Source organism: Otolemur garnettii, unplaced genomic scaffold (genome assembly GCF_000181295.1).
Source record: "Otolemur garnettii isolate 467f Iridium unplaced genomic scaffold, OtoGar3 scaffold00510, whole genome shotgun sequence".
NCBI classification, from domain to species: Eukaryota; Metazoa; Chordata; class Mammalia; order Primates; family Galagidae; genus Otolemur; species Otolemur garnettii.
Genome location: NW_003852905.1, coordinates 5,016 through 28,195, shown reverse-complemented (window position 1 = coordinate 28,195; position 23,180 = coordinate 5,016). Strand labels below are relative to the sequence as shown.

Genomic DNA, 23,180 nt, shown 5'->3' with positions numbered 1-23,180 from the left:
CTTTCAAAAGTGAAGGGAAACAGTGACCGAGTCACAGGGCTAGGAGATGGTTCTGGCAGAGAAGGTGCAGAGGCAGAAGATGCCCAAAGTCCCCTCATCTTTGGGAACTTTGAGATGGCCACACTCTCCCAAGCATCCAAGGATCTAGTGGTGGGGGTCACAGGGCACTGGCCACTGGTGGTGTCCGCACACAAGCCCCTTTGTAGTTAGGGTGAAATCACGCACGTGTTCCTCTTAGAAATGCTATGTGTTGGGCCCCAAGTCAACCCAGGCAGGGACCTGGCCACCTTCATGGCCCAGCAGGGAAGATGACTGCAGGATGATAGAAGTCCAGCTCATCCACACAGTCCACGTGATTGCTGGCCACCCATGGGAGCAGCTCAGAGAGCCCTGGTGCCTTGCAGAAGCTGCTGGAAGGAGGGCACTGGCAGGCATGGGCAGCATGGCAGAGTCCAGCAAGGCAGTGATGATTGAGCTGCAGCCAAAGGAAGGCTTCCTGCCTGCCTCCACCCACTCTGGCACAGTTATTACTGCGCAGAAACTGAGAAGGCCACATCACTCTTCTGTCACAGTCATGCTCAGGGCCAGGCCACAGCTGACGTACCACTCCTTGCTAAAGGCTCGCCCAAGGACATGTGAGAAGAAGGGGTTGATTGAGGAAATATTAAACTTGGCCCATTCCTGCTAAAACCCTCATGCCACCCTCCTGCCTCCGCCAGCCTTTCCAGCTCCCCCTTCTCACCTTGGTCCCTCCTCCTGCCAGAGCCTCTGTCCCACTTCCCCCTAGGTTTGGGGGAGCTCATCCTTTCCCCTCAGACACAGCATAAATCCCTGCACACAAGTCTGTGTCCCCACAGGCCAGGGCTCCCACATGGCCCTTCCTGTGGGGTAAGGAACTCAGGTGATACTGAAGAAACACCAGGGATGTGCAAGCCACAGTCCACACACACCTCAAGGCCAACCACTTGTGACAAACTTCAGTCATCTCATTTCCCCACACAATGGCTCTAATCTTGAACAACATGATTAGGGTTAGGGGAAACCCACACCTCTGCTGTCCTTGTCGGCGTGAGTCCATAGTGAAGCCAGTTGGCAGCACCCCAGGCCGCCCAACCAGTCCTCCTCCCTACAGAGACCCAGACCACAGCCACCAGTGATGAAGGGTCAGCACCTCCCAATGCCACCTCAGCCCTGGTGGCACCTGCCCCCCGCTGGACCTCTCCGGGTAGCGCCTTGTACTTTCTCTAGTCTCATGACAAACACCCTCAAACTACCCTAACTTGTGCTCATGGGATAATTAATGGGTGAGACGCTTGGATCCCACAGACACTGTGGTCCTCTGAGCAGCTGTGCTCCACAAATCTGGGGCCCGTGTGGCATGTGACTCTCCCGCCCACACTCACCCCCTCAGTCTGCCCCACTTACCTTTGATGAGCATTTTGGTGGAGAGCCCCACCAGCACTAACGTCCCCCAGGACATCAGCAACCCTGGTATCCCCTCCTGGCCAGGTGCCTGCCCCAAGTGGATGTGGGGTATCTTTCGAAGGGGAGACTGTAGGGCAATGCCACGTGGGGCCAGACTGTCTCCCCAGTGGACAGGCAGAGGCAGGGCCCTGGTGGGCAGCATGGGCCAGGGAGGGCAGGGCCCAGCATGCTCCCCGTGCCTGGTCCAGGCTGAGAGCCCCCGCCCCCCGCAGGCCCTGATTGACTCATGGGTGTCTCTTTCATGCTGGAACCTCAAGAGTAGAAGTCAGTGGCAAGCAGAGCTGAGGCAGACCTCCAGCAGAACAGAATTCACTTCTTACTGGGATCTGAAACAGGAGAGGCCACAGCCCCCTGGAAGGTGCTGGGAGACAGCAGGGGGGGCAGCTTCCTGGAGCTGGGCTGCCCAGCCTCAGGCTGGGAACAGGGGGCCCGGCTTCAAAGGCACAGCTGAACAGAGCTGAGGGCAAGGGCCCCGGGCTCCCTCCCTGGGACATGAGGCAGGTGACAGAACATCTGGGACAGTGGCAGCAGTGCCTACTTCCCGGGACTGCTGCAGGCTTCAGTGGGACAACACGAGAACCACACCACGGACCCACCCTCTGAAGGACAGCCCTGGCCGAGTGCCTGCTGCAGAGAGCTGACTGGACAGCGGGGCCCTGATGGTGCCGCAGGTCGGATGTTACCATCTCCTGTTGCCTGAGCTCTGAATCTAAACCAGGGCAATGTGCCATGGGGAAGCCAGGTCCGGAACAGCTGCCACAGGCCACTTCATAGGCAAGGACGGGTCTAGGCAAGCTACAGCCTCAACTTTCAGCCCAAGGGTGGCTTCTAGCACCCCCAACCCCTGAAGGACCGATGTCTCCATTAGCTGCACCAGCAAGGCCAGGCAAGACTGGGTCGGGTCGGGACACACAGTGAAGCCCTGGAACACACAGTGAATCCCCCCTACACGTTGTGCCCCTGCACTCACTGCATTGCCCCCAGGGCTGAGGCTGACATGATGATGGAGCCCGGTCAGCTCTCCACTGCAGGCACCAGCACAAGGCCTGGGAGGGCAGGGACAGGCAGGAGTGGGTTACTCTAGTGAACCCCATTCTTCTCCCCTTTCCTCTGCACTGCATGTTGCAAGAGGTAGATGAATAATCCAAGGTCCCAGGAAAGATAAGGGGCACATTCATCATCCACTGCTCTGCCCTGGAGGAGGGAGAGGCTGCTCCCCCAACCTCCACCCCCTTGCACCCCAGGGCAGACCTTGCTTCAGCCCTGACCTCAGCCCTGGGTGTACAGGCAGGTCCGGGGACGGTTTCTCCCATGACGTGATTCATCTACCAGTGCAGGTCCCATGACAAATAAAAGGATTTGGGCACGGAATAGAGGGAGCATTGGGATGGCATTCAGGAGAAAGGCAGGTGCGTGGCTGGCGGGGCCCTGCCTGTCCCTGAGAGGGCCACGGACACTGGGCACCAGAGCCGCTCTGGCCCCCAAGGCAGTGCTGCCCTTCGAAGCCATACCCCAGAGTCGCTCCAACACCTGGATGAAGACACTGCAGATCTGGAAGGACCAGGGCTATGAGAACCTCCACCTGGACATGCAGCAGAACTTCCAGGAGCTGGGGCCAATTTTCAGGTAAAGCCCTCCCTGCCCCTAAGCGAGGACACCCAGAATCCTCCCTGTGCTCTGCATCCTGGGGGAGACCGGGAGGGAGCCCAGTGGGTGATGGGTCCTTGTCTTCAGCAGAGGACATCACAGCTCCTCATGAGGAGACAGCAAACCAGGGCTCGTGCCTGAGGACAGAACTCGGAGGCACTGGGGTTGGCGAGGTTTCGGGTAGACAGCAGGGGGGACTTCCTGCTGTGAAATCACTAGTCCAGAAGGGGGAGGTCGGATAAAGCCAATCTGGACTGGCTTTACAGAGCTGGACCCAGGGGAGGACGTGGCCCTGCCCGGCAGGACGTTGTGCTTTGTCCCACAGGTATGACATAGGAGGGACACCAAGGGTGTCTGTGATGCTGCCAGAGGACGTGGAGAGGCTGCAGCAGGTGGAGACTCTGCACCCACGCCGGATGTGCCTGGATCCCTGGCTGGCCTATAGGCATCACCGTGGGCACAAATGTGGCGTGTTCTTGCTGTGAGGGTCCAGTTGGAATGGGGGGAAGGGCAACTGGGACAAAGAGAGGAGGCGACACAGAGAAGACCCCAAATCGCCCCTGCCTGGGACTTGTGGGTGTGGTGGTTGTGGAACCAGAGTGACTACCAAACCCTAAGGAGTGTCTCCCTTGGGTCCCATGTACCCTGTGGTGGGGGGAGCAGGGCAGTGGCAGAGACGTGTGCAGGGCACTTTGCGCTGAGAGGAGGGAGGGCAATGAGCTGTGCGTTAGGGAGCACCCACTGCACAGCCCTGGTGGCCATGTTCCCTCATGGTTGCTGGGGCTCCAGCGTACAGGTGAGGAACAGAGGCTCTGAGAAGGTGGACGCTGGCCCAGGTCATAGTCAGAGTGTCCCAGAGCTTGCTGTCCACCATGCTGCCCTTGGCTCCCAGAGTTCAGGCAAACCTTTGCCTTGGGGACCCAGTCCTGGGCAGGGGGCCGGTGAGCACGGATGCAGGTGGTTGCTTGTCCTGTGTTCTCAGGAGCTAAGCAGCAGGTGGGGCCACTGCCTTGGGATGTATCATTCCCCAGGGAAGTGGTGGCACCCCTGGTTTGGTTGGTAGGCCGAGGAAGAAGAGTGTGCTTGAGTCCATCAGCTGCAGACGGGCTGCCATTAGGACAGGAGGGCCTGAAGGATGGACGTGGACAGTTGACAGCCACCACACACTGTGGGGAAGTGGATTCTCTTGGGAATAGCGGGGTTTAGGTGGATGGCCTCTTCTGCGTGGGACCCTTAACTGGAGGTATCTGGGTGGGGGTCAGGAGCAGAAAGGACAGTTGCAGAAGGGTGGGTTGCATATCTGAAGCAAGAGGTGTGCAAGTCTGCGTGAATGTGTGTGCATTTGCAGTCCTGTGCATTGAATGTGCACCTGTGTCGGTGCCCACATTTGTAAGCATGTTGCATGTGTGAGCTTGTGATTCCATGCAACCTGATGTGTTACACACGTCTGTTCTGAGTGCATGAGCACAAATATTGTGAATACCAGGCATAGCTTGACCAAGGGACAACCTTCCCCCTAGAGAAAAGGCATTCCCACTCAGGGAGGGCTCACATAGGTTGTCTGTGAGGCAGGCAGGGGCCAGGAAGTTCACATGAATGAACTTCATGAAGCCCCCACAGCACAGTCAGGCAGAAGCCACTGTCTCGTCCCCAAGTCCTGAGCCCAGCACCTGGAGTCCACTCAGAGAGAAAACACTGTTCACAATAGCAACACAGGCCGCTGTCTCAAGGCCCCCATCAGTGCCCTGCCCCGCCGATTCCCTTGGGGACGAGGAAGGTGGGATATAGGTTTGGGGCCTGGTGTCTGCCTGGGGCTGCCTCTCCAGCCGTGTGCTCTGTTCTGTAGGAATGGGCCCGAATGGCGCTTCCACCGATTGCGGCTGAACCCAGGAGTGCTGACCCCAAAAGCTGTGGAGAAGTACCTCCCCATGGTGGATACAGTAGCAAGGGATTTCACCCAGACCCTGAAGAAGAAGGTGCTACGGAATGCCCAGGGGGGCCTGACCCTGGACATCCAGCCCAGCATCGTCCACTATTCCATAGAAGGTGTGAGGTCAGGTGGGAGGTCCCCCCCAGTGAAGTTGGAGTAGAGTAGGAAGGGGACAGGGAGGGCTGGTGGGAGGCTGCCTTTGGCTCAGTGGTGCCATCCTCCCTGCAGCCAGCAACCTAGCACTTTTTGGAGAGCGGCTGGGTCTCTTTGGCCATAACCCCAGCCCAGCCAGCCTGAACTTAATACACGCTCTGGAGACTATGTTCAAATCCACTGCCCAGCTCATGTTCATACCCAGGAGCCTGTCCCGCTGGACCAGCACCAGGACATGGGAGGAGCACTTTGAGGCATGGGACTGCATCTTCCAGTATGGTGAGGGTCAGGGACCCTGCAGTGTCATGTGGCAGGGCCTCTGTGGTGGTCCAATTTTTCATTCTCCACAGCCCTGGGGAGAGCAGAGGTCTGCCAGGAAGAGTCAAAGCTGAGCCAAAATCTGGACTGGGTTGACCCAGAGCGGGTGGGGCCAGGGGGACTTGGGGTGCTGGGTGCAGGACTAAGAGGGGGTGCTTCTCAGTTCTCAGCCAGGGGTGTTTCTTCTTCTTCCTACAGCCAACAACAGCATCCAGAAAATCTATCAGGAACTGGCACTCAACCACCCTACACACTACAGTGGCATTGTGGCAGAGCTGCTATTGCAGGCAGAGTTGTCACCAGATGCCATCAAGGCCAATGCTATTGATCTCACAGCAGGGAGTGTGGACACGGTCAGAGAGCACCCACCCTGTCTCTCAGGCAGTGTCCTCCATTGTCACGTATCAGCCATGGGCCCCAGCCCCAGGCCCTGCACCCTCCCATCCTCAGCACTCTGTCAACTGTTGAAAAGACTTGCATGTGGGCATTGGTGGGATGGCAATCCCTGTCTGTGGAGGACTCAGGGAAGGGAGTGCAGATGGGCATTGGGATTTGAGGTCCAGGGTTCCAGGGATGTGTCCTGCTCAGGGCATGCACACCCCCGCCCCAGGGAGGGGGTACATGCTTGGAAGAGCCACCCTGAGGGAGGAGGTCTGGGCAGGTGTCCATGCCTGAGCCTTGCATCTGTGGCTCTTGCAGACAACCTTCCCCCTGCTGATGACACTGTTTGAGTTGGCCAGAAACCCCCAGGTGCAGCAGGCCCTGCGCCAGGAGAGCCTGGAAGCTGCCACTAGCATCACTGACAATCCCCAGAGGGCAATGGTGGAGCTTCCCCTGCTGAGGGCAGCCCTCAAGGAGACCCTGAGGTAGGTGCCTGCTGACCTCTCCGCAGCCACCCTGCCCCCTGCTGGAGAGCAGTGCTCACTGGCAAGTGGCAGCCAGGAAATGGGGCTGATCAGCAGCCTTGCCTCAGGACCCTTTCCCTGCCCCTCCTTTCTGTCCTGAAGGAGAGGGGCCCCTTCTTTCCTTTGGAATCCCTCTCAGTGTCCTGGGGCCAACTCGGCGTCTCCTGCTTGGTTGGGGCTACTCCAGTTGAGGGGAGTTTGGCTGAGCTCAGCAGGTGCACAAAAGCACCTCCTCACGGTCTGGCCTTCCCATGGGCCTCTGGGTGGTGGTGGCGGGGTCGTGATAGGAAAGCTGTAGAGGGCACGGGACAGGGGCCCTGTACGCTGAGACCACTCACCGATGTCCCCGCCCCAGACTTTACCCCGTGGGCGTCAACCTGGAGCGACTCCTGCCCTCAGACGTGGTGCTGCAGAACTACCACATCCCCGCGGGGGTGAGTGCGCCCCACGCCCCTCCAGCCGAGGCCCCACCCCCATTACCGACGGTGCAGCTGACCTGTCCCTCCGCACTGTCCGCAGACACTGGTCCAGGTGTTCCTCCCTTCCCTGGGTCGCAACCCCGCCTCCTTCCCGAGGCCAGAGCGCTATGACCCCCATCGTTGGCTGGACATCAAGGGTTCCAGCACAAACTTCCGCCACCTGGCCTTTGGTTTTGGCGTTCGCCAGTGTCTGGGGCGGCGCCTGGCAGAGGTGGAGATGGTGTTGCTGCTGCACCACGTGAGCGGGCCGCGGCTGGGCTGGGCGGGGCATGTGGGGCGTGGCCAGCGCAGAGTGGGAAGGGCAAGGTGGGCGGGGCCAGACGGGGCGAGGGTGGAGCAGAGTGGGGCGGGGCGGAACAGGTGTGGGCGGGGCCTGAGTGTTTCGGGTTCAGAGTGGGGCGCGGCTGGAGCAGACTGGCTGGACCTGGGAAGGAGGGGCGGGGCCCTGCAGCCTGGGCAGCCTGAGCCGCTCCTGGCGGCCTGGCCTGACCTGGGCTTGGCCAGGCTGGGCTGACAGGTCCGGGCTCACTGGCTCACGCTGGTTGGGACCTCAGGCTGCTCTTCCCACTGCAGCACGTTCCTCGCCTAGAGTTGGGTGGAGGCTGCACCGGGTTCAGATGGAATCACAGCTTCTGTCCTAGGTGCTGAAAAACTTCCTGGTGGAGACTCTAAACCAGGAGGATGTAAGGATGGCCTACCGGTTCATACTGACGCCTACCACTGTCCCCATCCTCACCTTCAGGGCTGCCAACTAGCCTCGCCTCCCCACCGAGGGTTCCAGCCTCGCCACCAGGGTCCCTCTGCCAGGGCCCCAGGCCACCCTGTTCTCTCCCTGTGCACTGCGTGCTGCCTCACACCACTGTCCAGCTGGCCCCTGCTCACATGGAACACCTGAGGGTTAGGGTTAGGGTTTTGGGAGGGCCAGGGATTGCCAGGGATTGCCAGGCTATACAGCAATGCCAGGGCGGCACTGGGGACACTCTTGCCAGCAGGACTCGGCCCTGCCGCCTGTCCCACCTCGCTCCTCAGGCAGGCAGTATTCCCCCAGAGCTTTGCCCACACACTCCCAGCACACCCTGCAGGCCCTCATGTTTCTTCCCCATGCCTTCCTGGCCACTCTCACAACCCCCTGCTGCCGTCTCCCTGTCCCCTCACAAAAGCCTCTGTGTGGTTTGTCTCTGAGTCATTAAAGGGGATGGCATGTGAGTGTGCAGGTCTGTTGACTGACTCTCTGACACCTGCCTTCTGGGAATGGGATCCTGCAGGGTAGAGGGACAAGGCCATTGGCATCTCTTGTCCTGACACATCCCCATTTTCAAGTCAAGAAAACTGAGTCTGGAGGCCACTGTGACCCCACAGCTAAGTAGCATTGGCCACGTGTCCCTGCCTTATTGCCCATGGAGCAGGTGGTGTTGGGCCAGTGGGCATTCAGTGTCCCACTCCCTGTCCTGTCCTAGGGGCATGTCCTGAGGATGCTGAGTGGAGCGGGGAGGCTCATGGGGTGGGAGGTTTGGATGTCGCCTGAGCAATGTCTCTGGCAGTGGCATGGATATGATTATGCCAATGATTATACAGACAGCGCTGCTCACTCATTCCTCTGGTCAACATAGGAGTGCAGACCCAGCTAGGACCTGGGGTAGAAACAGAGGGGCAGCAGTTATCAGAGTGGACCCACCTCCACACCCTCTCCATGTACTCCTCATCCAGCAGAGGAAATAGACCCCTCCAAGCCACCGCTCTGCAACACACCAGCCAGGAACTGGAAGTGCCCTGGCTAAGAGGGTGTCTACCGTACTGTCGTGTCCCCACTGTGGTCACTGGGTTGAACAACATAGCAGCCACATTAGAGCTTTTGTTTTCCTATCATTGAAAAGATCCTTAGGCACACCTAGAAGTACAACTAAACAGACTGTTTGTCTAGTTTGTTCAGGCTCCTGTAACAAAATGCCATGTCTTGAGTATTTTACAAAATCAAAAATTTATTTTCTGGAGGTTGTGAAGGGTGTCACCAAGGGGCAAGTTTATTCTGTGTCTGGGGAGGGCTCTGCTCCTTGGTTCAGAGGTAAGACCTTCCTATAGTCTGGGGCTTACTTAATGAGGGCAGTATCCCAATTCATAGGGCTCCTCTCTCATGACCTCATGTCCTCCCAAAAGCCTTCCCCTACTTCTGTTATCACTCTGCTGATTGGATTTTAGCATATGAATTTTGGAGAGGCACAAAAATTCAGATTATAGTATTCTGCCTCTGGTTCCCCAAAGTTTATATCCTTCTCACATGCAGGGTACTTGCATTGCTCTCCACTAGCTCCAAAAGTCTAAATTCATTCTAGCATCTACTTTTAAGCCTAAGTGCAAAGTCTTATTCAATTGTTATCTACATCAGATTTGGATAAGATTCAAAGTACAGCTCATCCTGGGTCAAGTTGCTCTTGCTATGGGGCATATGAATGAAGCACATTGTGCGCTTCCAAAATGCAATGGCTGCCCAGGCAGGGGGCTGACATTCCAGTTCTAAAAGGGAAGCACAGGGAAGGAGGTAGAGGTAACAAGCCCCAAGCAACCCCAAAACTCCATAGGTCAAATAACTTACGGCTCAAGAATCATCTTCTTTGACTGAATGTGTCATGTTCTTGGTCCTCTCCAAAGGCTCCCAGATTCCCTGCCTTGGTTGGGCACAGCACACCCAGTGCAGCTCTCATGAATTGGACTTGCTTCTTTGCTGCTCCCTACAAATGGAATTACCTATCAGTGACTGTACTGGTCTGGGTTCTTGGGTGGCCTCCCCAACAGCTTCACTAGACATGACTCTTGCTGAAGACCTCTGCCTTAGTCTTGTGTTCTGTTTCTCCTTTGATATCTATGGGGAGCATCTTTCACCATGACTGTGAGAAGTGAATTTATCCAGGGAGCTCCACTATCCTTGAAGTGCTCTGTGATTACCCTCTCTGTAGGTCAGAAATGACAGTGGGAACTGCTGTCAGTGATGTGAGATCCTTAACTGTCATGGAAGCAATTGCAGGGAGGGAAGTTGGCAGAGACCATGCAGTAGCACTTACTCACCAAAGATAGTGTAGTGTGGTCTCAATAATGGGCAGCATAATCAAATCAGTAATCAGAATGGCCTGATTTGCCAAGACATATGGCATTGGCTAGTCAGTGATGGTGTTCCGAGATGCCAAAGAAATGTAGAATCTACAAAATTCTTACTTATTCCATGTAAGAAGAAGACTTCTAGGTCTAATGAACAGAAGTGGAACTTGAATCATAAAAACATAGAGTCACAGGTCCTGAATCAGCTCCCTGACTTGAGTCAGTTTACATACCCAGAGCCCCCTAAATGAAGGGTAGGCCAGTTCCCCCAGAGACCCGGCCACACTGCCCATGATTCATACTGCTAATCTTTCTCTCTCTTTTCCCCAGAGAGACTCATAGCTCTTTACCAGGTGAGTGTGTACTAGAGAAAAAGAAATAGATTTTTCAGACATTTCTAGACACTGGCTCTGAACTGACACTAGTTTCAAGAGACTCCAAACTTAAGGGAGTAAGGGACTTGGGTGATTAATGGAGGTTTTGCTCAGGTCCATCTCACAGAGGACCCAGTGTGTCCTCAAACTCATCCAGTGGTTGTTCCTTCCATTCCAGTATGAAATATTGGAATAGACTTAAGATCTACTCCTGACAAAACCAACAATTGTCCTTTCACCTGTGAAGTAAAGGCTATTATGGTTGGAAAGGCCACTAGGATTGCCTCTGCCTCGGAAAGCAGAAAATGAAAAATAATAATGTATTTTTGGAAAAAATTACTGAGATAGGTGCCACTATCAAGAACTTAAAGAATGTTCACACAGTAATCCCCACAATGTTTCTGACCAACTTGACTATTTGGACTGTGCAGAAGATGACAATTTTGGAGAATGACAATAGATTACTATAAAGTTAACCAGATAGTGACTCCAACTACAATTTATATGCCAGATGTCACTTCATTACTTTAGCAAATTAATATGTTCCCTGGTACCTGTTTGCTGTGGTTTGAATGTTCCAACCAGAACTCATGTTGAAACATACTCTCCAAAGTGGCAATGTTGAGTTTTTTTCTTTATACATTATGCAGTTTCAGATATTCTGCTATAAGCAACACAAAACAGACCAAGACACAGGTATAAAAATGCTTTTTCTCAATTTCCCTTAGTAAAGACCACCAGAAGTAATTTTCTCTCGGCTGCGGAGGCTGGGCGCCCTAATGCCTATGAAAGTTAGTTTTCTGTCAACTTGGTTAGGGTATTGTAGCCAATTACTCAGTTAAACACTAATCTATGTCTTTATTTGAAGGCATATTTTAGGTGTGGTTGGCATCAACAATGAGTTGACTTTAAGTGAAGATTCAGATTATGCACCATAAGGTGGTAGGCCTTTTCTAGTCATTGAAAGCGTTTAAGAGCAAAAACTAAAGTATCCTGGGAAGGAAGGGATGCTGCTCCAGACTGCAGAGTCAGCCCTCACTCCAGGGTTCCAACCTAGTCACCTGCCCTATGGATTTTGAACTCACAACCGCCCACAATCTTGTAATTCGAATCATAAATACAGAATATATATACCTGCATATACATATATGATATATATTTTTCGAGAGATCCAAGCATCACTGAAACCATCTGAGTGGTTTGGTGAAGCAGTGAGCTGCTACTTAGCTTTGGCAGGTCCATGAAATCTGGTGGAACAGTGTGCCATGCAGTTGACCTAGACTCTGCCCTCCTGGACCTAACTGCCTCCTGCAAGCTGGGCCCCTGACCCCACCCTCCAAGGCAGATCAACTTTATCCTTCTCAAAGCCTTTCCTCTGGCTTCTTGGCCCTACCAAGCCCAAGAAACCATCCTTGACTCTGTTGTACTGCACCTAGACCCTGCCCCAAAGCCTCTACCACTTTCATCAGAGCTGGAAGACATGCCCCAAAGTCTAACGCCCTGTCAGGGACTCCCAGCCTCAAGTTGCCAGCTCATTGTGACCTGGGTAGAATAAAGCTTCACAATCATGGTGACAGAAGAAATTCACATTGAAAGACACAATATCTATCACAGTAGCAACAAAGAAAATAAAACACCTAGGACTATATTCAACCAAGGAGGCAAAAGATGTGTGTAGGAAGAACTATGAAACACTGACAAAAGAAATTGCAGAGGATAGAAATGGATGGAAATGCATGTCAAGTTCACGGTTTGGCAGAATCAACATTATTAAAATATCCATACTACCAAAGTGATTTACAGATTCAATGACATCTCCATTAAAATACCAGTGTCCTGTGCCAGCATTGGTGGTAATATGGTCGGCACAGCTGCCTTCCAAAATACCAATGTCATTTTTTGCAGATCTAGAAGAGCGTTGTAGCTGGGTGCTATAGCTCAGTGGTGAGCACACTTTCCCTGCACATCAGGGGTGACAGGTTTGAAACTTGACCTCACCTGGACCTGACTGACCAAAAAAAAGAAAGAAAGATAGAAAAATAGTTGTATACTTTTTATGGAACAAGGAAAAACCCCAAATAGCCAATGCAAGCTTAGGCAATAAGAACAAATTGGGTGGGATCATTAAGCTATACTACAGGCTACAGTAACCAAAACAGCATGGTACTGGCTTAAAAACAGAGACAGAAACCTATGGATCAGAACAGAGAACCCAGAGATGAAGCCATTTTCATCTGGCCATCTCAACTTTGACAAAGGAGACAAAAACATACACCAGGGGAAGTGATCTCTATTCAACAAGTGGCTCTGTGGAGACAAAGGGATTATATATTCAAAGTACTGAAAGAGAAAAACAACTACTGGTAAAGTCGAGATGGCCAGATGAGGAGTAGATCCCCATACAACAATAGAGGCTCTCTCAGCATCAGACAGATCAATTAGACAAAAAATCAACAAAGAACATTGGATCTAAACTGCACCACAGGCAGGACATTTTACCCAACATCTGTAGAATACACAATTGTTTCATCAGCACATGGGACAGTCTCCAGAATAGACCATATCTTAGGCCATGAAATGAGCCTCCAAAATGTTTAAAAGTTAAAATCATGTCCAGTATCTTATCTGACCACAATAGAATGATGCTAGACATCAATAATAAAAGAAACATTCAAAACTATACAAATACATGGAAATGAAACAAAATTCCACTGAACAATCAATGAGTAAAGAAAGACATTAAGAATGAAAATTTAGGGCAGCTCCTGTGGCTCAGTGGGTAGGGCACCAGCCCCATATACTGAGGGTGGTGGGTTCCAACCTGGCTCCCACCAAACTGCAACAAAAAATAGCTGGTTGTTGTGGTGGGTGGCTGTAGTCCCAGCTACTCAGGAGGCTGAGGCAAGAGAATCATCTAAGCCCAGCAGTTGTAGGTTGCTGTGAGCTGTGAGCTGTGACATCACAGCACTCTACTGAGGGTGAAAAAGTGAGACTCTGTCTCCAAAAAAAAAAAAAAAAAGAATGAAAATTTAAACTTCCATGAAATGAATGAAAATAGAAATACAACTCATCAAATCCTATGGGACATAGAAAAGGCAATATTAAGAGGAACATTTGTAGCATCAAATACCTAAATTAAAAAAAAACTGGAAAGATATCAAATAAATAAGCTATTGATGCCTCTCAAGGAACCAGAAAAGCAAAAACAAAACAAACTAATATTAGTAGAAAAATAAATAAAAAGGATCAGAGCATAAATAAACAAAAGTGAGATTTAAAAGACCAATACAAAAGATCAATGAAACAAAAAGTTGGTTTTTGGAAAAGAGAAACAAAATCAACAAACAACTAGTTAGACTAACTAGGAACAAAGAGAGAAGACACAAATAAATAGGATGGGCAACTAAAAAGGAGATGCCACAGTGGATACCAAAGAACCACAGAGGATCCTTGGAGACTATTATGAACAACTACACACCAATAAATTAAAAAATCTGGAGGAAGTAGATGGATTTCTGTACATGCACATCCTACCAAGATGGGACCAAAACAAATAGGAAACCTGAACAGGCAAGTAGCAAGCAACAAGATTCAATCAGCAATAAAACATCTTGCAGCAAAAAAGCCCAACACCTGATGTCTCCACCACTGAGTTTTACCAAACTTTTATAGAAGAATTAATACCAATTCTTCTCAAACTATTCTGAAAAAAGTGAAGCAGTGGCAATTCTTCCTAATTCATTCCACATATGAATGCAGCATTCTTAACCTTGATACCAAAACCAGGCAAGGTTGCAACAATGAACAAAAGAACCCTATCAGCCAACATTCCTGATGAACATAGATGCAGAAATCTTCAACAAAATACTAGCAAACAGAATTCAACAGCACATTATCAAGATCATTCACCATGATCAAACGAGATTCATCCCAGAAATGCAAGGATGGTTCAACACACCATCAGTAAATACATTACTGTAGAGGAATGGACACCATGCTTGCAAGGACATTAAAAGGAAACACTGAGAACAGGACAGTCTCCTGGCAAGCCTATAAATGTTTTGTGACTTAGAGCCAATCCCCCAAGTAACTCAGTGTTCCAGAATGAGATAAGATCAGACACTCATTAATAAGCAGATGTTAAACATTGATGCTTGGTGCTCCTTCATGGGGGTTGTGGGGAAATTCCGAACATGTGAGGAGAGAGCATGTGTAATCCTTACCCATGGCAGCCCTTGTATGTCAATACTTTAACTCTCCTCCCCTGATGTGTATGGCATTACTTTAACTCTCCACACCTGATGTGTATAACATTAATAAATAGCCATTGAGGAGGGGGCTCAGGGCTCTCCTGCACTTCTGGTTAGCCCACCTCTTGCAAGCTAGTGCTTCAATCCATGTCCACCCTGGTTCTTCCACATGGGTGGCAGCGACACATTACATCACATTAACAGAACACCTCATGTTCTCATTCATACGTAGAAGCTTTAATTGTAATAAAAAGTAGAACAGAGGATATTGGCAACAAAGAAAGGTAGGAAAATGGGAGGGATAGAGAGATATTTATTAGAGGATACAATATTACAGCTGGATAGGAGGAATAACTTCTAGTGTACCATATACCACTGTAGGATGACTAGAGTTAACAATAATATTCTAAATAGTTTTAAGTATCTAGAAGTAAAATATTGGATGTTCCCAACACAAAGAAAAGATAAATGTTTAAGATGATAGATACACTAATTTCCCTGACACACTCAACATACACTATATGTAACAAAAACATCACTATGTACCCCATAAATCATGCAATTATTATTTGTTAATTAAAAATGAAGTTAAATTTAGTTTTTTAAAAAAAATAAGGAAATGAAGAGAGGGAGGATAAAAAAGAATTACTGGGATTGTTTACCTATGAGCTATGGATGTGAGATGGGAAGGAAGCAATGTTATGATGCCATTTCTGACAACTCTCTGAATATATCTTTTTGTACAGTTTCTACTTTTTCTAATCATTAACATGCACAACTCAAAAGGGGAAAAAAAGGAGGTGATGTCTGTAAGATGGTAGACTAGGAAGCTCTAAACCTCTTCTCTTCCACTGACACACTGAATAATAATCATAATGGACAAAAATACCTTCACAAAACCTCCAGAAATCAGGTCAGAAGTAATGGCAATCAAGTGAATGTCTAATCAAGAAAAAGCCACTCTCAAACAAGAAGAAAATGTCATGACATTTGCTTGCCTTGCCGACCACCTTCCAGTACATTGTGGGATAGTTGGAAGGACATCACCCAGTTACTAGTTGTGGTGAGTGGGCTGTGAGACAGCAGAGCCCTCACAGCCTGGAGAACATTCAGGGAATGAACCCCCAAGTGCTTCTCCTCCATTCCAAAAAAAACCATATTCCTTTCTTCAGGCTCCCTCTGTCGGAAGTCATGTGACTTTCTTTGTCTACTTAACTAGGCAGATATCCCTGAAATCTTTCCCTTCTGCTAACAAAGTTGAGTAGTAACCACTAGATCCTAGTTCTCCCTTTTTTTTTGTCAACTATGCTGAGATCCTTGTGAACTTTCCCTTCTTACTTCTTATCATATGTTAATGAAGCTGAATAGAAACCATTAACAAGATGATTTGTCTTTATTAAAGTCATTTACTTAAAACAGCATGGTATTGGCACAAAAACAGAGAGGTAGATGTATGGAACAGAATAGAGAGCCAACAGATGAATCCAGCTACCTACCGTTACCTCATCTTTGACAAACCAATTAAAAACATTGAGTGGGGAAAAGATTCCCTATTTAACAAATGGTGCTGGACGAACTGGCTGGCGACCTGTAGAAGACTGAAACTGGATCCACACCTTTCACCATTAACTAAGATAGATTCTCACTGTATTAAGGACCTAAACTTAAGACATGAAACCATAAAAACACTAGAAGAAAGTGCAAGGAAAACATTTGAAGAAATCGGCCTGGGTGAATTTTTTATGAGATGGACCCCACGGGCAATTGAAGCAACATCAAAAATACACTGTTGGGACCTGATCAAACTAAAGAGCTTCTGCATAGCCAAGAACACAATAAGTAAAGCAAGCAGACAGCTCTCAGAGTGGGAGAAAATATTTGCAGGCTATGTCTCTGACAAAGGTTTAATAACCAGAATCCATAGAGAACTCAAAAGTATTAACAAAAAAAAAAAAAAGTGATCCCATCGCAGGGTGGGCAAAGGACTCGAAGAGAAATTTTACCAAAGAAGATAGGCGTGTGGCCTATAGATATATGAAAAAATGCTCACTATCCTTAATCATTAGAGAAATGCGAATCAAAACTATTTTGAGATATCACCTAACTCCAGTAAGATAAGCCCATATCACAAAATCATAAAACCAGAGTTGCTGGCATGGATGTGGAGAAAAGGGAACACTTATACACTGCTGGTGGGAATGCAAACTAATACTTTCCTTTTGGAAAGCCATCTGGAGAACACTTAGAGAACTAAAAATTGACCTGCCATTCGATCTTACAATTCCTTTATTAGGTATATACCCAGAAGATCAAAAATCACATTACAATAAAGATATTTGTATCCGAATTTTTACTGCAGCCCAATTCATAATTGCCAGGTCATGGAAGAAGCCCAAATGCCTATTGATCCACGAATGGATCAATAAACTGTGGTATATGTACACCATGGAATACTGTGTAGCCCTAAAGAAAGATGGAGACTTTACCTCCTTCATGTTTACATGGATGAAACTGGAAAATGTTCTTCTTAGCAAAGTATCACAGAAATGGAAGAAAAAGTATCCAATGTACACAGCCCTATTATGAAACTAATTTATAGATCTCAAATGAAAGCTACAACCTGGCTCGGTGCCTGTGGCTCAAGTGGCTAAGGTGCCAGCCACATACACCCAAGGTGGCAGGTGAGAATCCAGCCCTGGCCCGCCAAACAACAATGATGGCTGCAACCCAAAATTAGCAGGGGGTTGTGGTAGGTGCCTGTGGTCCCAGCTACTTGGAAGGCTGAGACAGGAGACTCGCTTGAGCCCAGGAGCTGGAGGTTGCTGTGAACTGTGATGCCACAGCACTCTACCCAGGGGGACAGCTTGAGGCTCTGTCTCAAAAAAAAAAAAAAGAAAGCTACAACCTAATTCTAGCCTAAGAATATGGGGAGGGAAGGGGTGGGGGAGGGAAGGGGAGAAGGGCAGATGGGTGGTGGGAGGGTGACTGGAAAGATCACCTATATGGTCTGTCTAACAAGGGTACAAGTGAACTTTTCTAGAACTAGAGTATAAATGTTTTAACACAATAACTAAGTAAATGACACAAAGTCTATGTTAACCAGTTTGATGAAAATATTTCAAATTTTATATGAAAACACTACACTGTACCCCATGTTTGCATTAATGTATACAGCTATCATTTAATCAAAAAAGAATTTAAAAAGTCATTTACATTTTTCACTTGTACTGTAAGACCAAAATTATGTCTTTTGTTTATCCTATTTCCCCATATTGTCTACACTACTTCCCCCTGAGCAACCCTGTACAGATTCTATAAAATAAAGCTGGTTTTGTGCTTTGGTGCTGGCTGCAGCCATCGGCTCATTCAGTCCTCCCGATCCCATCTTTTGTCTCTGTGTCTTCTCTTGTGCTGTATTTTTCTCAGTCCCCACCAATTCCACTCTCATTCTCTTCCCTTCCCCTCGCTGGTTCGCAACAACTAGTTCCTCCCTTTGGATAAAAGGAAAAGAGTGGAAAGTTCTTTCAGTGTTCTAGTTTGTCTGGGGACAGCTAGACAAACTCTTGCCTGACTCAGAGTATGGTGGGAATGTGGTATAGTTTCGATACCAGATTATAGGCTATGGAGTTTAGAGCTGCAGGAAGTCTGCCAACCTTCAAGTATTTTGGGGGCAAGAGATGACAGGCAGAATAATACAGTACAATAGAAATCCAAGGCTTTTGAGAGGCAGCAATGTTGAGACTCCCAAGGGAATCAATCAATACACTTAAAAGCATGTAATAGTTGCTTATAATTGTAACTATTTAAATTGCATATGAACTTTATGGCTACCCTGTATAGGGAACTGGAATAGGAACACATATATGTGTCCAGGAAAGACACAGCCTCATAAAGTAATTAAGAAGACTTTAAACCTTTAAGTCAAGAAGATTAGTGAAGATCTTCCCTCTGCATGAAGCCAATTCATAAAGACTTAGAAAGGTGGCTATTTATTCAAATGCCCATACTTTACCAAAATGTCACAAGGCATATAAAGAAACAGAAAACATGACCCATACATACTCTTCAACAACCAAAAGTTTGAAGAGGAAATTGCAGAGGAAATTATGAAATATTTGGTGCCAAGGAGAGCACACACTGAGCATGTCCAAACTAATGGGCTGGAGCAAAGCATTGTAAGGAGGGGAATGTGCAGCTGTAACAGCTTACATCAGAAAGAAATATCTCAACTCAACAACCTAAGTTTGTACACTAAGTTTGAGGAACCAGAAAAAGAACAAACTAAGCCCAAATCTAGCAGAAGAAAGAAAACAATAAAGATTAGAGTGAGATGTTTAAAGATCAAGAATAGAAAAATAATAGAGAAACTAAATGAAACCAAGAGCTGATTCTTTGAGAAGATCAACAAAATTGACAGACCTTATTAGGTTGCCCAAGAAGAAAAGACTAAAATAACTAAAATCAGAAATAGGAGAGGGGCCATCACAACTAATTTTACATAAACAAATAGGATTATAAGAGAATATTATGAACATCTGGACTCCAACAAGGTGGATAACTTAGTGGAAATGGATACATTTCTTTTACCGAAAGTGACTTGAGGAGCAACATAAAATCTGAACATATCTATAATTCTTCAAAAAAACTGAAGAGAGGAGAACACTTCCAAACTCGTGAGACCAGCATTATCCTGATACCATAGCCAGACAGAGCTACTACACAAAAAGGAAAGCACAGACCACTGTACCTTATGAATGTTGATGAAAAATGCCAAGCAATATCCCTGATAAATATTGAAGAAAACAGAATTCAACAGGACAATATTTCCAATATTTAGTGGCTTGAAACAGTGAGCATTTATTATCTTACATATTGTTTGAAGGTCTGCAGTTTGGAAGTGACCTGGATCTAGTGGTTTAGCTCAGTGTATCTTGCAAGAGCAAGATTTCAATTGAAACAATGAAGCTGCAGTCTACTGGGAAAAAGAACCTTCTCCGGAGATGTTGGACCCTAAATACGTGTGTTTCCCTCTACAAGGCCTGGACTCCTTCAGTATTACATTGGAAGAGCCCTGTGCATTCAATGGTCTTCAGCCAAGGAGGAAGTAGTGAGGTCGCTAGAGAAGGGACTCATGTGGTGCCTGCCATGCATGTGCTGTGACACTTTGGGCAGTGGCGCAAATTCTCTAAGCCAGTTTCCTTCTCTGTGAGATGGGGGCGGTCATGCTGCTTACCTCGTGGGGTTGCTGTGAAGACCAGAGGATGCGTGTGCAGACTGGCAGAGTGTCATGTGGTTGCTAGGTGGTAACTGTACTCCAGTACTGTCTCTGCCATCACATGCCACCCATTCACGCATTCAGGGTGACAAATAAAAAAGCAACTCTGAGTCACAGGAGAAGAAATTTTCCTTTATTTATTTGCTTGTTGAGGCACTGAGCTGGACGCTTTACAAACACCAATCTTGTTTTTCCTCACCGAGGCAAAGTAAAATGGGAATCACCACATGAAATTCCCTCGTGAAGAAACTGAAGCACACAGAAGTTAAAGATGGGACCGTGTGACACCCTAGGGCTACAGCCTGTGCCCATGTGGCCACAGAGCCTGAAACCTTCTCTCTCTGCTGCCTGGCTCTCCAAAGCACCTTCAAAGGCCCCTGACGTGCTTCTGGCAGACAGCACTTCCCCTGGATTGTGGAGGGGTGAGGAGCCTGCAAATCCTTTTCCTTATCTGGGAGTTCCAGGGACTGAGCAGCACCCCATCAGGGCTGCTCAGCCAGAAGGGCCGCCCCCCACCTCACTGCCTTCGTGTGCACCAGCTGCCTGGTGTCTGTCACAGGGGGTGGGGGAAGTAGAGAGCAAGAGTGGAGCACATTCCACTACCCAGCCTCTTGGCCATGCTTCACACACCCCAGGGGACATGTGGGAGACTCCTGCCTAGCCTGTGACCTCAAGTCAGTGCCCGAAAGTTCAAAGTCTCTTCCACCAGTGAGATGGTCTCTTGTCTTCTTTTGTTTGTGGGTTGCTACAAACCAGGCTTAGCTTGCCTATGGGTCAGTTGGGCACTTGCATAAAGAACTTCATGAGAGGTGATGCATGGCTGCCCCAGTGATGGACCTACCACACAATTCCATGAGGTTCTCTTTGTAAACCCCACCATCAACTAGATGTGTTCACAGTCTTTACTGCTTCCCAGATCAGTATCTTCTGACACAGATGCACACTTCTGCAGAAGTCATGACTATTCTAGCAACCACCAACTGAGGATGCTGTGCAGCTCCACTTGGGGGCTTTAGCCAGTCACAGAGGCCTGGTATTCCTATTAAAAGCCCAAAGGGGCCAAGCAGAAGGGATAGGTGGAAAATAAAAACAGAACACCTTGTACAGAATAGGTGAAGTCCAGCCAAACAAGAGCATTCCAGGCAAAGGCATAGCATGTGCGATGACAAGGAAGCAGTAGAGGGGACCCACATGAACAGCTCCTGCAAGGGGCAGGGACATGATTACAAGGAGTATACGACTTTAGACAGGAGTTAAAGGACAGAATCTGAGGACTCTTGCATGGCCACGTGAGGGACCTGTAGGGTGTCCTGGGGAGGATGTGGGAGACCTCCTGCCTGAGAAGGAGCCAGGTGGGACAGGAGGCAGGGCTGAGTCCTGCTGGCAAGAGTGTCCCCAGCGCCACCCTGGCATTACTGTATAGTCCGGCAATCCTTGGCCTTGGAGGGCCTCAGATGTTCCATGTGAGCAGGGGCCAGCTGGACAGAAGTGTGGGCCAGCACGCAGTGCACAGGGAGAAAACAGGGTGGCCTGGGGCCCTGGCAGAGGGATGCTGGTGGTGAGGCTGGAAGCTTGGGTGTGGGAGCGTGGTTAGTTGACAGCCCTAAAGCTGAGTGCAGGGAAGCTGGTGGCTTTCATTGTAAACCTGTAGGCCATCCTTACATCCTCTTGGTTTAGAGTCTCCACCAGGAAGTTTTTCAGCACCTAGGACAGAAGCTGTGATTCATCTGGCCTAGTCGGCTGCCCAAGGACCTGGCAAAGCCTTCACTGCCCTCTAGGTTAGACACATTCTGCAGGGGAGGAGCAGCCTGAGGTTCCAACCAGAGCTAGACAGTGAGCCCAGACCTACCAGCCCAGCCTGACCAAGCCCAGGCCAAGTCAGGCCCCCTTAAACTGCAAAGACGGCTTCCCAGGCTGGAGGGCCCCGCCCCCTCTTACCTCCCCATCTACCGGCCCCGCCCAACCCAGGAACTGCCTTACTCTGCTGCTGGCCTGACCCTCCCCAGGCCTGACCCCATCAGCACCTCAGCTTGGCCCCGCCCTATCCTTCCCAAAGCAATTACCCTCTTCTACCAGTCCCCCTCTGCTCTGCTGTAGCCCCACCCCACTCTGCCATGGCCACGCCCCACATGCCCCGCCCAGCCCAGCCGAGGCCCGCTCACGTGGTGCAGCAGCAACACCATCTCCACCTCTGCCAGGCGCCGCCCCAGACACTGGCGAACGCCAAAACCAAAGGCCAGGTGGCGGAATTTTGTGCTGGAACCCTTGATGTCCAGCCAACGATGGGGGTCATAGCGCTCTGGCCTCGGGAAGGAGGCGGGGTTGCGACCCAGGGAAGGGAGGAACACCTGGACCAGTGTCTGCGGACAGTGCGGAGGGACAGGTCAGCTGCACCGTCGGTAATGGGGGTGGGGCCTCGGCTGGAGGGGCGTGGGGCGCACTCACCCCCGCGGGGATGTGGTAGTTCTGCAGCACCACGTCTGAGGTCAGGAGTCGCTCCAGGTTGACGCCCACGGGGTAAAGTCTGGGGCGGGGACATCGGTGAGTGGTCTCAGCGTACAGGGCCCCTGTCCCGTGCCCTCTACAGCTTTCCTATCACGACCCCGCCACCACCACCCAGAGGCCCATGGGAAGGCCAGACCGTGAGGAGGTGCTTTTGTGCACCTGCTGAGCTCAGCCAAACTCCCCTCAACTGGAGTAGCCCCAACCAAGCAGGAGACGCCGAGTTGGCCCCAGGACACTGAGAGGGATTCCAAAGGAAAGAAGGGGCCCCTCTCCTTCAGGACAGAAAGGAGGGGCAGGGAAAGGGTCCTGAGGCAAGGCTGCTGATCAGCCCCATTTCCTGGCTGCCACTTGCCAGTGAGCACTGCTCTCCAGCAGGGGGCAGGGTGGCTGCGGAGAGGTCAGCAGGCACCTACCTCAGGGTCTCCTTGAGGGCTGCCCTCAGCAGGGGAAGCTCCACCATTGCCCTCTGGGGATTGTCAGTGATGCTAGTGGCAGCTTCCAGGCTCTCCTGGCGCAGGGCCTGCTGCACCTGGGGGTTTCTGGCCAACTCAAACAGTGTCATCAGCAGGGGGAAGGTTGTCTGCAAGAGCCACAGATGCAAGGCTCAGGCATGGACACCTGCCCAGACCTCCTCCCTCAGGGTGGCTCTTCCAAGCATGTACCCCCTCCCTGGGGCGGGGGTGTGCATGCCCTGAGCAGGACACATCCCTGGAACCCTGGACCTCAAATCCCAATGCCCATCTGCACTCCCTTCCCTGAGTCCTCCACA

The 23,180-nt window shown here is 49.9% G+C and overlaps 2 protein-coding genes across 2 annotated transcripts in view; one reads left to right on the top strand and one right to left on the bottom strand.

The window, feature by feature from the left end:
* The first annotated feature begins 2,872 nt into the window (after window positions 1-2,872).
* On the top strand, window positions 2,873-8,072 carry LOC100948396 (cytochrome P450 11B2, mitochondrial-like). Its single transcript, XM_003803738.2, has 9 exons — window positions 2,873-3,111; window positions 3,458-3,613; window positions 4,979-5,178; window positions 5,291-5,494; window positions 5,732-5,886; window positions 6,233-6,399; window positions 6,794-6,872; window positions 6,958-7,155; window positions 7,559-8,072. Exons 1-9 carry the CDS (start codon window positions 2,873-2,875, stop codon window positions 7,670-7,672), a joined length of 1,512 nt encoding a protein of 503 aa, XP_003803786.1. The 3' UTR covers window positions 7,673-8,072.
* An 11,967-nt stretch (window positions 8,073-20,039) lies between these two features.
* Window positions 20,040-23,180, bottom strand: part of LOC100948075 (cytochrome P450 11B1, mitochondrial-like) — a 6,302-nt gene continuing 3,161 nt past the window's right edge. Inside the window, exons 4-7 of the mRNA XM_012814013.2 lie at window positions 22,825-23,014; window positions 22,352-22,430; window positions 22,069-22,266; window positions 20,040-21,610 (exon numbers count right to left, since the gene is read on the bottom strand). Coding sequence (XP_012669467.1) covers window positions 21,497-21,610; window positions 22,069-22,266; window positions 22,352-22,430; window positions 22,825-23,014 — 581 coding nt within the window. The 3' untranslated portion in view covers window positions 20,040-21,496. The remainder of the gene's footprint in view (window positions 21,611-22,068; window positions 22,267-22,351; window positions 22,431-22,824; window positions 23,015-23,180) is intronic.